This window comes from Phyllostomus hastatus, unplaced genomic scaffold, assembly GCF_019186645.2.
Source record: "Phyllostomus hastatus isolate PE091 unplaced genomic scaffold, TTU_PhHast_1.1 phas_scaffold_21, whole genome shotgun sequence".
Classification (NCBI taxonomy): Eukaryota; Metazoa; Chordata; class Mammalia; order Chiroptera; family Phyllostomidae; genus Phyllostomus; species Phyllostomus hastatus.
The window spans coordinates 27,525,705-27,539,269 of NW_025334017.1; the positions used below are offsets into that span (position 1 = coordinate 27,525,705).

At 34.2% G+C, this 13,565-nt stretch overlaps 1 protein-coding gene across 4 annotated transcripts in view; it reads right to left on the bottom strand.

Moving 5' to 3' along the window:
* ANGPT1 (angiopoietin 1) overlaps window positions 1-13,565 on the bottom strand; it is a 244,037-nt gene that overhangs the window by 52,631 nt on the left and 177,841 nt on the right. For all 4 annotated transcript variants that reach the window (XM_045861501.1, XM_045861500.1, XM_045861503.1 and 1 more), the window contains exons 5-6: window positions 9,986-10,107; window positions 1,300-1,401 (exon numbers count right to left, since the gene is read on the bottom strand). In XM_045861501.1, coding sequence (XP_045717457.1) covers window positions 1,300-1,401; window positions 9,986-10,107 — 224 coding nt within the window. The remainder of the gene's footprint in view (window positions 1-1,299; window positions 1,402-9,985; window positions 10,108-13,565) is intronic.

Here is a 13,565-nt window from a genome sequence, read left to right on the forward strand (position 1 = left end):
CTGAGTGATAAAAATGTTGCAGACACAGAGACACCACTTGAGACCTCCCTTTATTTACTAAAACCCCTTATTTACTGTTATTCAACCAACAACAAACCTACTAATGGATGAACTGTGATGTCCAATGACCAATTCTTACACATTGTTTATGAGACAGGACTTAAGCTGGTAGAGCACTTTTCCTCACCTTTTTTTTAACCTTCTTTCTGAGAGAGAAATCTGTCAAAAAATGGTCAAGATTTGGATAAATCTTTTACCCAAAAGATTTAGGTGTAAAAAAAGAGAGAGAGAGAATTAGTCCATACATGAAAATCCTCTTCCATTACTGTGTCTGCCTTGACATTCTGTTGGTAGATTTTAATACTTAATATTGTAGGCATTGGGTGTGTGATTATTGAATTATGAATTATTTTAACCATCTGTATTATCTTGAAAATGTTCATCTCCAACTTGTTCATTTTCCTCTTAAAATGGAGACAATATTAGCCACAATCACTACAGTTTGATACTTAAAAAATGGGTAAGATTTATGGATAGGGCTGGCACACGTGAAGCATTGAAAAGATTAGCTGAGGACATGGCAATGATGGTAACAATGTCTGTGGTTGTTCTAGAGACCCCGATGAACCATGCTTCATGGTCCGTACCCTTGTGTACTCCTATTACCTTGAGTCTGGACTGGCCCTGTCATCAACTTTAACCAAGAAAAAAAATGCAGTGGAAAGGAAACCATGCCATTTCTGTACCTAATAAACCTTAAAAAGGCCTAGGCGCTTCTAGTTTTTGTGCTTGAGGGATGCCCACTGCCACATAAGATGTTTGATGGCCCTGGTTCGCCGTACTCAAGAGAAGTCCAGCCCAGCCACGTGGAGGAGCTGTTAGTCAACAACCAGCTAAAACTTGCCCGCCATGCGAGGGAGTCTTTCGGTAATAGCTGTCTTGCTCTACACCCCACAGTTCTGCGCCAAGTCCCTTGTCTTGATCCATGTACCCAGCGAGGGTCTGAGTTCTAGCTTCCCCCACCCTCATTGAACCAGGAACAAATCCAGGCAATATATAACAGTTCACCAAAGAATCTCAGTAACACATTTTTCTTTCTAATGCACACATGGAAATAATTTACTGAAAATGATTTATGAGTGTCTTGTGTTTAATGAAAATAATGTCACTAATTTATCATCTTATTCTTAAAATAACTGAAAAAAAAAACACCTAAAAATACAAAGGTTTATCACATAGTGTGGTGAAGATAACCTCATGACAAAAACATCAAAAACTACTTAAATTCTTCTATCTTACCATTTTATATTCTTTCCAACCTCTTTGGAAATCCACACTTCCATCTTCGCGATGTTGTATAACAGTCCAGCCTCCCCCATTAAGATCCATGTTGCAAAATACCTGGCACAAAAGGGGAAAATAAAGTCAAGTTAAAAAATCATGTTTGTTTTAAAGAGACATGTATCATATAGGTTTTAAAAATAGAAATAGAAAGGATAGGCCTATAGATAAAAGAATAAAATTTACTATGTTGAAAATGTTACTTTAGACATACTATTGGTTATTTTTCTTATATTTGGCTATTTCTGATTAATTTCATAAAAATGAATTACTTACAAACATTTAAATCCATCACCTGAAAATTGTCTCTGTCTCAGATTATAATTTTTTATAATCTTTTTTAAATGGTAATAGGTACTAGTGTTTGCTGAATTTTTAAAAATGGTACTGAAGTTTCCAAAAGTATAGACCATTTTATCATCAAAACATACGACTTGAGATTTTTAAATCTTTAGTTAATTGAAAGGGCAATATAGTAATAAGAAATGTTTTAGAAAAACAATTTTATAAAAAGTCATTTATATATAGCTATGACATATTTCATTGCATATTAACTTCTATGTACTTACATAACTACAATAATTATTCCTGAATGTTTCAATGTTACATTAGAGGCAAAATTTTGTCCTTGGCATATGGAGAACACATTACTTGCATGAATTTTCATCATGAACAGTAAGAAGGGAACATGACATGCTGTATTCCTTCTGACCGCAACAAGCATTTCTTTCCCATGTGGAAAAGTTATCCAAATCTTTCAAAGACTTATGCTTATTTCAATTATTCTAAATACAATAGTATTTATTTAGAAACTGATTCATTCCCCCCAGAGTCCACCCAAGGAGAGAAACATATCAGTAATGGGATTATCTTTGGAGAGCAATCACTATAATTGATGCAGCATGAATGTGGCAGTTTGATTATTCAAGGGCCCAACTACGGGGAGTACCACTCCCCTGGCAATTCACTACAAAAGCACTTTGGAGCCTGGCCGAAGGTGGAGATGTGATGCAACAGCAGCAGGCAGGCTGTGTGGGCACAGAGCTAAGCTCTGGTTCAAGGGAAAAATGTCAAGTGTTTTCCTTGAGGCATTACATTTGGGGCACAAATAGCTAAAGGGTAGGGAAACAATGGCAAGAACTGTCATTCAAAGGACAAATTATTTATGCACTTCTTCAGTGTGAAAGGAACTAAAAAATGCATGCCTGTTTGAGAGTATATAAATAGGTAAACTGCTCTCCAGAGGGCTGGATGTCCTTCTAACTTGACAATGGCCGCCCATCAGTGTGTCTTCATAATCCCTAGGAATTGACTCACCTCCAAGACTATAAATGTGAAATGGCCCTCCCTGGCTCCCTCCCTCAATTAATCCCTTAACCTTTCTGTCCCTGCTCATTGCCATCAACAAGACCTCTGGCTAGTCTTTTGTCCATCTTAAGTCTAATTCATTCACTCAATTATTTTTCTGTGTTACAATGGGAGATACAAATGATAAATAAATTATGGATTATGTCCTGAAAAATGCCTAAGTGTTTCAACAGTGACTACTCCTTGGGATTAAGGAAATGCAGGGGTCCAGAGTTTCCAATGCCTATGACCTGAAAAATGATGAAGGCAATGATCCAATGAGAAATTTAAGGATGAGAGCTAACATAGGAGAAAAGAAAATGGCCATGGTTTTGAACGTGTAGAGTGTGGAGCAGCACAGTTATCCAAAATGGGGAGTGTGCTGACTAGCTGGAGATGATCTGCTAGAGGAAGACCAGGAATAGAATGTGGAGAAGAGAACACAGGATTAAGAAAGGAGGAGCCATTAACAATAGCATGCTTGTTAGGTGCCAGATCATTTAAACTCTTCACATGCATTTTCTAACTTATCTCACAACAACCCTATCGTGTGGATATGACTGTTATCCCCATTTTACAGATGGAAAAACTGAGGCTAGAGTACTTCAGTAACTTACCAATGGTTATTCTTAGCAAGTACTTGATCCAAGATTTGAACTCCAGGTCTACCTAATTCGAAATGGTATTGGGAGTAATAAGCTTAAAAATAGCGATTGATAGTTTGAAGATGGGCTATCTAAAGATGAAAAGAAAGAAGTGGAAAGAGATGTGTGTGGGGGGGGGGGGGATGACATAAGATCCCAGAATAGGCAACTAATGGAGATAAAATAAATCAATAACCTTTAAGAAGGCAGTGCCTAGCCTATAGTGGGTACTAAATGAATATTTATTGGGTAAGTAGAGATGCAAGAAGGAAAGATAAAAAAGGAAAACTTGATTAATGTACTGCAATAAAAGAAGGGGATGGATTTTCAGTTGGGGAAGTGATCAACTTAATCAAATATTCCAGAGAAGCCAAGACAAATAAAGATTAAGAAAATACACAAATTTAAAATGAAGGAGATGTTAGTGACCTTGAGAAGAGAGAGTACAGGATTCCTGTGACAATAAAATCCAGATGGCACAGGTTAAACAGGGCACAGGTGGTGATTCAAGACCAGTGGCCAAGGAGGAACTTGACTGTTGAAACTTAAGAGCAAGTGAAAATGTTGAGAAAACATTTTGCTAGGGGAAACTGATGTCATCATTGCTTCATTAAATTTTACCCTGCCTTGACTGGTTAATCAAGTATTTTTTTCCAAATTCTTATGTTCTAATGGACATTGATTGCCTGATATCTTGCCAAACTGTGTTTGCAAACCTATAAATTCCACTTATATACTCGGGGAAAGAAGGAACTACATTTATAAATATTGAGTGTGTAGAGAAAACTATTATTTTCAGTTTTTATTACTATTATCTATGTTATTAAAATTCTACACAAAGTTTAAAAATCACTCATAAAGTTTAGAAAAAGACAACTTTCCTTTAAAGAAAGGCATTCAGTGACTTGAAAATGTGAAGATATTTTGAGAGCCCTTCCTAATAAAAAGCCAGAGAAAGTCAGAGAGAGCTACATGGGAGACAGAAGTTATCCAGGAAGATTACTGTGTTGGAAGCTGATGTGCAGAGAAGTTAACCGGTTGGGCATACACTCCACACTTGTTATTAGGCCTCAATAATAACAGAAATAACAGCTGCTGTTTGTGGAATATGGGCATAATATTATAAAATTAAATGGCACTTTGGTTTAGGGCTTGGACTTGGCTGCTAGATTACCTGTGTTCAAATCCTACCTCTGCTTTCTCTATCTCTTAGATCTTTTGTAAGGATTAAATACATCAGTGCATATAGAGTGTTTAGAATAGTGTTTGGCACATATTAGGCTTTGCCATTACTTGTATCTTTTCAATGTCTGTAGCATATGAGATAATATATACTTATGTTATGCTTTATATACTCTGTATGTGTCTCATATTATAGTATAGTATATGCATTACTATTACATATAACTACATATAATTTATTTTTATAACTTATTATAAATAATATGGAATGTACAAAGCCAAACTGTGTATAAATTCAATAAATTTTCCCTATGATTATGTTTACCAAATTCTTGTTAATAACACTGGCATTACTAATCTTTGCACATGCCACTTTTTATTATTACATAATTGTAAGAAGTTAGATTTTCTCTAGAAAAAAAGGTCATGTTCTTTCTAGTCAGAAGAAAAATATTAATAAAATGCCTATGCTTAACAGATGAAGGAAGTTCAAGAAAAAGGTGGTTGGTTTCAAAAGATTTGAGACATGAAAGGACTTGAAAAGTTCACTTGCCAATATCATGTGGTCTGGGCTACCTTCCTGTAGACAAGGGCCCTGATACATTTACTATGCTGGTTGCATTTATTGATCACGTGACTTGGGCTTAACTCTGTCCAAGAAAAGATTGAACTGGCTCTTATCCCAGGCAAGGTCAAAGCTTTCAAGCATTAAATACCTTTTAACATAATACAGAGATTTAAACCCAAACAAAAAGGGGAAATTTGATTCACATAGTTCTTATGTTTTTATGCTCCATACAAGTTGGAATGATTAGGCTTGTGGATGTTAATTATTTTTCCATAACCTTAAATAAAAAAGACTCAAAACATTTGTTATAGCACTTTTCAAGAGTTAGGAAATTATGAATTCATAAACAAAATTTTAATATTTTACAATAAGCAGAGTTATGATTTAATGAGCTCTATTTTTGGATGAAACTGAGCTAATCATAGGGCATTTGGTTTAGAAACTTATAAAATGAAAAAAAACTTATTTCCTACTACTATGCATTGAAGGGGATTCAAAGAAGAAAATAACTATAAGCTATTAATAATAATATAAAAGTAAAAAATATATAAATAATCGAATGCTCATTTTCTACCTACTTGAAAAATTAAACAGTCCTAGAAAACTGCCTTCAGCTCCCACATTACTCTAAAAAAGACAACACTTTTTTAACTTTTGCAGACACTCTCTCTTGGCAGCGAATGACGGCAGTCGAAACAGTGATTGCATAACAATTCCGTACACTTGCAACTCTCACTCTGCCTAAGAGGTGAACAATTCCTGTTAATAGTTCTCCTCAATTGTCTAAATAGCCCACTTTTACTATTGGCCCATATCCATATCATATATATTTGAACTTTTAGTTTACTTCTGCTTTTATATAGACTCGCCTTGAGTTTCTTACCCTTGCTCATGCTTCTGCAAACATTACAATGAGCAAAACTTTTGCTAAGTATATCCAAAAGTATCCCCAAACTTTATACTTACAAAGCATAATCTAAACACTCAGAAAGGTGAAAATCCTGGAGATAAATTTTCTGAGCACTTTTTATAGGTTTGAGAGAATACCAATGATTTATATCAAAATAGAAGAATGAAATGGCTTACAGAGTAAAACAGAGGGAGGTGGCTTATAGTAAGAGAATAAATTAACTTTACATAATTTTCTGATAACAAACTCTTTCCTGAGTTACTTGCATAAGTTTATATTAAAAAATTATGGACAGTGCAACTTCAGTTATCACTAATGTAAGTAATTATCATACTTTGCCCCCATTAAGATGACACAGTCTGGAGTTGATTCCTTTGTTACAAAACCTGTACTCAATATTCACTAGCTATGTGATTTGGGCATTATTTTTCTAAAATAGAGATAATAGGAGCACTTATTTAATAGAGTTATTGAACAACTGATATAAATAAAACTTAGAATAAGACCTGGCAAACTATAAATGATTAATACATTTTTTAACTATTGTAATATTAATCAACTCCTAAATTACACTGGAAAAAATCACACAATATTTGTTCTAATTCCAAGCTATGTGAATATAATAATGGATTTTTAAAGTTTTTTATTTATTGAATTTAGAGAAAGAGAAAGGGAGGGAAGAAGAGAGGGAGAAAGGAGTGAGGGAGGGAGGGGGAGAGAGAGATTGATTTGTTGTTCCACTTATTTATGCATTTACTGGTTGATTCTTGTATGAGCCCTGACCAGGAATTGAGCTCGCAACCTTGGTATATCAGGACGATGCTTTAAACAACTAAGTTACCCAGCCCGGGCTATAATAATGGATTTAAAACAAAATTTGCTACCTACAAAAATGTGCAGGTATATCAATCTAAAGTATTCACTTGCACAAGAAAATAATATTACTGCTTGAAAGAGGATTCATGATGATACAGGGGTACAAATAAAAAAGAGAATACACACTTAAGTCAGGAAGAAATCCAAAGTCTTTCTCCTTTCTCCTCAGTTATCTCCCTTTCTCACCATATTGCACTGTTATTTCCAGTAAAACTAAATCTGATACAGCCCTGACCAGATGGTGAGTAAAGGCCGTGGAGCCATTTCTACAATGATGACATTTGCCTGGTACAGGCCTATACTAATTTCACTGCTCATCTGTTCAGGCTACTGTGTTTTCCTAGGCCCAAACCTCAGAAGTTTAATCCAGAAGATATTTGACATTTGTGGATTTAATATTTCAGATTTTGTGTATTCAGGAAACCTGAAGCTCCATAGTATGCAAAATCATCAGAGGTGTAAATTTAAATCATGCTGTCCTGGTGAGACCAACATAAGAGTCAGCCCCTGAACCAGTGAACTGAATCCTCCAATCTACTTCTTTATATAAATATTCACTCAAGTTCATAAATTGTTATTCAAGTTTATGAACTATTCAGGATAATGAGTTAAGATGGGCTATTTTTCTTCCTCCCTAAAAGAAGCATGGTTCTGCAAACAGCCTACGCATCTTTTGTGTCTCAAAGCATTTTGGACCAAGATAGAGTTGTGGTTATACATGAATTAAAGTTAATGGAATAATCAAAATTATATTTGAATAATGTCTATACCAAGGCCATGTGGTAGTACTAGTGATGGAGTAAAAAAAAAAACTAAAAGTGTGAATGTTAATCTAAAATATTAAAAATATTTTAATATAAAATATTATTAAAATATTTTTTATTTTTTAAAGATTTTATTTATTTATTTTTTAGAGAGGGAAGGGAGGGAGAAAGAGAGAGAGAGAGAGAAACATCAACGTGCGGTTGCTGGGGGCTGTGGCCTGCAACCCAGGCATGTGCCTTGACTGGGAATCAGACCTGCAACAGTTTGGTTCACAGCCCGTGCTCAATCCACTGAGCTACACCAGCCAGGGCTTAAAAATATTTTATTTTTATATTCATACATATCACAGAATTATTAAGAGTCTAAATGGAGAGTCACTTAATATTTTTAGTTGACTTTACTTTTATAATCAAGTTATTTTACAGGGGAGCTGACAATAATCCAGGGGTTCTTTTCAGGTAATGTTGGTAAATTACAGAGAGTATGTTAGCTCCACTACTATCCCGTGCCCTCTCTCCGCCCTGGGACTTTCTCCCTCCCACCCTCCTGTTATAGAACTACATGCAAGGCCTCTTTTTAGGGTAAATTTTGTCCTAACAAATGAAAAAAAAATCATTGAGTTGCCTTAAACTACAAATCCTTATTGAAATCAGGAGAGAGGGGATGCTGGTAGAGGCTCTCCCTCTTGACAGTTGTGTGGCATCTGACAAACTGGTCTCCAAGACTCATTTTCTTCTCTAATCAAAGGAACTGTACAAACAGGAAGACTAAGTAAGTTAGGCTCACATACAACATACTACATAGAAGTATTAATATTATCACCAGTGGGCCATTTATTCATTTGTTCATTCATTCATTTCAGCACGTATTCACTGAGGACCTATGATGTGCCAGAAACTAAGCTGGGTCCCAAGAAATCAAAGATAAAAAGGCACATACAATGGAATACTACTTGGCCATAAAAAGGAGATCTTGCCATTTGCAACGACATGGATGGATCTTGAGAGTATTATGCTAATTGAAATGTCACACAGAGAAAAACATCTTATGATTTCACTTATTCATGGAATCTAAAAACACAAATGAACAAAACTCACAGATACAGGGAACAGATTGGTTATGAAAGGGAAGGGGAGTTGCAGGATGGGAAAATGGGTAGAAGGATCAACCTCATGATGACGGACAGTAAGTAGACACTGAGGCGATAACTTCGTACTATACACAGTTATTGAATTACTATGTTATAATGTTATAACACAACATTATAAACCAACCATACCCTCTTTAAAACAGCAAAACAAAAAATGAAACATTACAAGCCTTGGTCTTGTAGAATCCTGGTACGAGAAAGTCATGCAAATTCATTTAAGGGCCCCGGGAAGGCCTTCCAGGAGAATCTGCACAGCACCCAGAGGAAACTGGGATGTGGTGGGTAGTTTAGGGGCAAAGACAGAAGTTGTTCCATCCTTTGTGAAGCATGGCAAGGGCAGACAGTCTTCCCGGGCCCTTGGGCATCTAGCTAATGCTTTATGTTAAAGAGCAAGGCTCTCCTCAAGGCTCTCTAAAAACTCTGCTCCAAACACAGTGTCTCTATCACTATACTTCTACAGTGTGATTATCTGTGTAATTGCCTGTTTTCAGCACACACTAGGAACTGTTTGTTCTCTATTATGTCCCTATCAGGGACTGACAAATGAATGACATACCCTTAAGATGCATTAAATGAAGGAATGGACTGACAGTTTAGTGAATAAATGGGGGGAAAGAGTATATAAAAGAAATGTGACAGCAGGAAGATAGTGTTCTCTTACTTCGAAGTTTATTTTGGACCGTGTTCAAAACACTGGTGAATCCTATCCTCCAACACACTCTTTTAGGTAAATATGAAAAGCAAATACTTTCAAGATTATGAGTTAGCATAGAATGTCTTTCTCTCACCCTAATAGAAGCAGTGATTCTGGAAATATGTCCCTAGCTGCCTCTGCACAGCATCTGGACTGTAGGTGATATGTGCCATCTGGGTCCTTGGGACTCTTCCCCATGTGCTTGAGGTACATATGACTTCGACTTGTAATCTGAACAAGGCAAGCATTTATAAGCAATGGGACATCCCAGGAATGAGAAAGAATAAATAAAAAACTTTGTGTGAAAGAGGGATGGTAGGTGCAGGAGTTAGGGGGGTCTGTACAATAGGTTTTCATCTTTTATGACCTGGGAAACAGAGTATCTTTTGAGAGAAAAGAGCTCAGGCATATATATTTTCAGTTTAACAAGCTCACAAATAAATCTGATTATTCAGCAATTCAACAAGGATCTGCTTTACATCTCATAAACAAACACTTCTGGTTTTACCTTTTTGGGTTCTGGCATATTATTAATATAAATAGTGTAGATTCCACTTTTATTAAAACCAGCTTGATATACATCTGCACAGTCTCTAAATGGTTCTTCTTTTTTTCCTCCCTTTAGTAAAACTGCAAAAAAAAAAGATTGCAATATGTGAATAAAAATATCAGTACTGTTAGTACCCAAATGGACTTCAAATATAACTAGGTCAGTCTGCATTTCCTCCAAACAAACATCAGCATTGCATTTACTGAACGCCCTGCCATAAAGACAACACTAGATTTTGAGGTGACTCATTAAAGTACAAAGCTGAAGAAAAAAATCTGTGGAGCAATTTTCAACAGAATATTTTTTTATATTTTGCTTAATTTCTTTTATTTTGTTTAAAGGCTTTCCAGAATATCAACTCAACTGACATGACTATGTAATACCCCCAATCAGTATAATTATGTGGATATTCCTACAAAATTTCTAAAAAGCCCTTACTTACATTTCATAGGAAAGTTTTTCAAAAATGCTGAAGCATTTTTGCAAGAAGAGACGAAGATAAGAAATTCAAACATAAAGATACAGTATGGAAATGTAAAACACTAAAGGTAGGTAGCACTGTTTTCCCACGGCTTTAGATTGAAGAGGTCCTAGAAATTTTTAATTAAAAAGACCCCCTCAAAATAATTAGATTTAGAAAGTAGAAAAGAATTGCTGACCCAATTGAACTTTCTAGAAAGACAAGGAAACTGAACTTTGTTTTTTACTTAATGCCCTTTTATTAAACTGTTAGGTAGATGATATATAAATGTAAAAATAAAAGTAAATAAGGTTCAAAATTAAGTTACGTAGGGGAAGATCTCAGAAAAAGCTGAAAGTCAAGTAGAAAATAAATTTAATTAGAGATAATTTTTACTGAGAACTTTATTTTATTTGCTAAGTTTCATTCATTATTTTCTTATTAATGAGATTAAAAGACAAAATGACTTGTTTAGTAGTTTTAGCTAAAGATATGGAAGGTATATTTATAAAAATTTTATGATGTAGTATGTCCTAGTAAATATATATTATTTTAGTAATTGGTTTTATTAAACTTTTTCTAGAATATTAACAACATTTTATCATTTGCCCTTAAAGTCTTGTTATTTACTAAATATCTGTTTTCAATCACTTTGAGTTATGATAGTCTTTTATAATAAAAATATAAAAAATATAAATCAATGCTTTTAAATTGATTTTAAACTCTCTATCAATCTAAAACACTAGCCTGATTTAAACTTAAGATGCATGATGTTACTAGTATGGAGGTAATTAAAAATAAACAGTCCAATCTTGGTAGAAAGAGAGACTATCTCAATATAAATATTTCAAATTTTCAAAAATACTTAATCATGTTTCAAGAAAATGAAACACCATGTCAGAAAAGTGTTCATGATGAAAATTTAGAATTATTTAACCATATCATGTTTTTTTATTACTCAAGTCTACACTAATGGTTTACCTACTTATATTAATAATTACAGTTAAATACCATCATTATGATTAAAATATCAACACAGAAAAAATAAGTAGAGGACTCATAGGTTATAATAGTGAAGAACTATTGCACAGAATGTATACAAATGGTAACTTTAAAATTAATAGATAAATTCTTACTCAAAAGCCATTGGAAATGTCATTGGGTGTGTCAACAAGTTATACAAAGGTATTATTTTCAAAAACATCAATGCAGGTCATTTGTGCTTGCTTATTTTAAATTAATGGATTATTATTTTCTAAAATAAAAAGTTTAAAGTTTCAAAGTGCTTGTTCTTCTGTTGAAAAGTGGAAAGTAGCGTAAGCAAGAAGGTTATGAAGAAATACCAACTAAAATTTGTGATCTCTTAAGGGGATGAACAACACAGGAAGATGTGGCCAACAGAAGTTCAATGGCAAATCCATTTTTGTTTTGGGGGTGAAAGATAAAGTCATTTATCTAAGCAGAAAATGCTTCTCCTTGCATACACCACTTCCTGCCCTCCCTTAGTTCTACAAGGAGAATACATTCCCTTCCCACTCCTCAGCCACCTCCTCTCCCCTTCTCTTTTCCTGTTCAGGAGGATGTGGGTAAAGAGGCTGTTGTGTGGGAAGAGGGAAGCTATTTCACACACATTTGAAATAACAGAGAAAAATAAAAGTTATTATCTCATTTTTCTGCAAACTACTTGTATAATGATGATGTCCAAATCATGAGTGTAAGTCTTATAATTGGAAAAATGGTTTGAGGATTCTACTAAAAATGGTACAACTAGTACTATGGCTGTACTACAGATTCATTGTTATGGCAACATATCTAATACAGATATTTCATTTTCTAGAAATATAGTTTGGTATTTTTTAAAAATTGAACCAGATGCATGTTTTTCCCGGAAGAAGTAGTCTTTCTTTCTAAGACAAATTGGATTGCTTGTTCTTATTTAGTTATTATTTAGTAAACATTATGTTTGAAAGTTTGATCCAGTCTACACTTTAGAGTATAAAAGCATTTAAAATAAACTTAAAACTTTCATTCACTGCTTACTTTTGATATTTGCATAATATACTAAGGATCGAAGAAGCCTCCTTCTATAAGGGTAGATTAACTTGCATTTTTCTTTCTTTTTTAATCTATTAAGTGGGGCAGTTATACATATATATATATATATATCTGAGGTAAGTATGTGAACTATGTGACAGAGCTGAGTGATTGAATTACAGTAAGTACTCAAGAAATGAAAATTATTATTGTTGTTGCTATGCCAAAATAATAACATTATTAACAACATATTATTATAATTTTCTCTTATGGAAGGACACTAGCAAGGTATAGAAAGCCAGCGAGTCCAGTTTGTGGAGTGCTGGATGCTTTGTCATCTATCCTCAAATACAAATACTGTAGTTGACTAAATGCAGGACAATCACAATTGTACAATGGACTGGTTACATGTAGGATTAGAACAGGCCCCTCCTGGTCAAAGTTGGCTAATTGACTTATTTTATTCATTGACTCCATCAGACCACACCCTCATGGTTTAAGTCTTAAAAAAAAAAATGCAGGTAATCTAATCTTTTTATATTATAAGCTTTATCTGAATAGTTAAGGTTTAAGGATTATTTCAGATGAAATGATATATAATGTATATACCAATAGGTTGATTATTGAGGTTTTAGTTTCATAATTTAAATCTGCAAGACTAATTCTTCTCTTTGTTAAGTACTAGAGAATTCTGAAATTCAGTGTTATGACTACATATTATAAAACTGCACATACAATAAACATTTAAAAATATTTAATGACAAGAACAAAGGTGAATTCACTGAAGGGTATATGCATCAAAAATAAGGATAACTTAAGATGGAGGACGTAAAAAATAAATAAATAAATAACATGAATGGAGTCATTTTAAATGGAGCCAGAGCTGCCAACCCAGAAGAACTGCATGCCATACTTCCCAAAGTTTTGGAATGCCAAACAGGGCAAAATAACCTTTGAACTAGTTCCCAAAACTGCTTGTAAAAGTAACAAGAAATCAGGTATTATGGCAATTGTACAATTAACTGGTTGCACGCAGGATTAGAA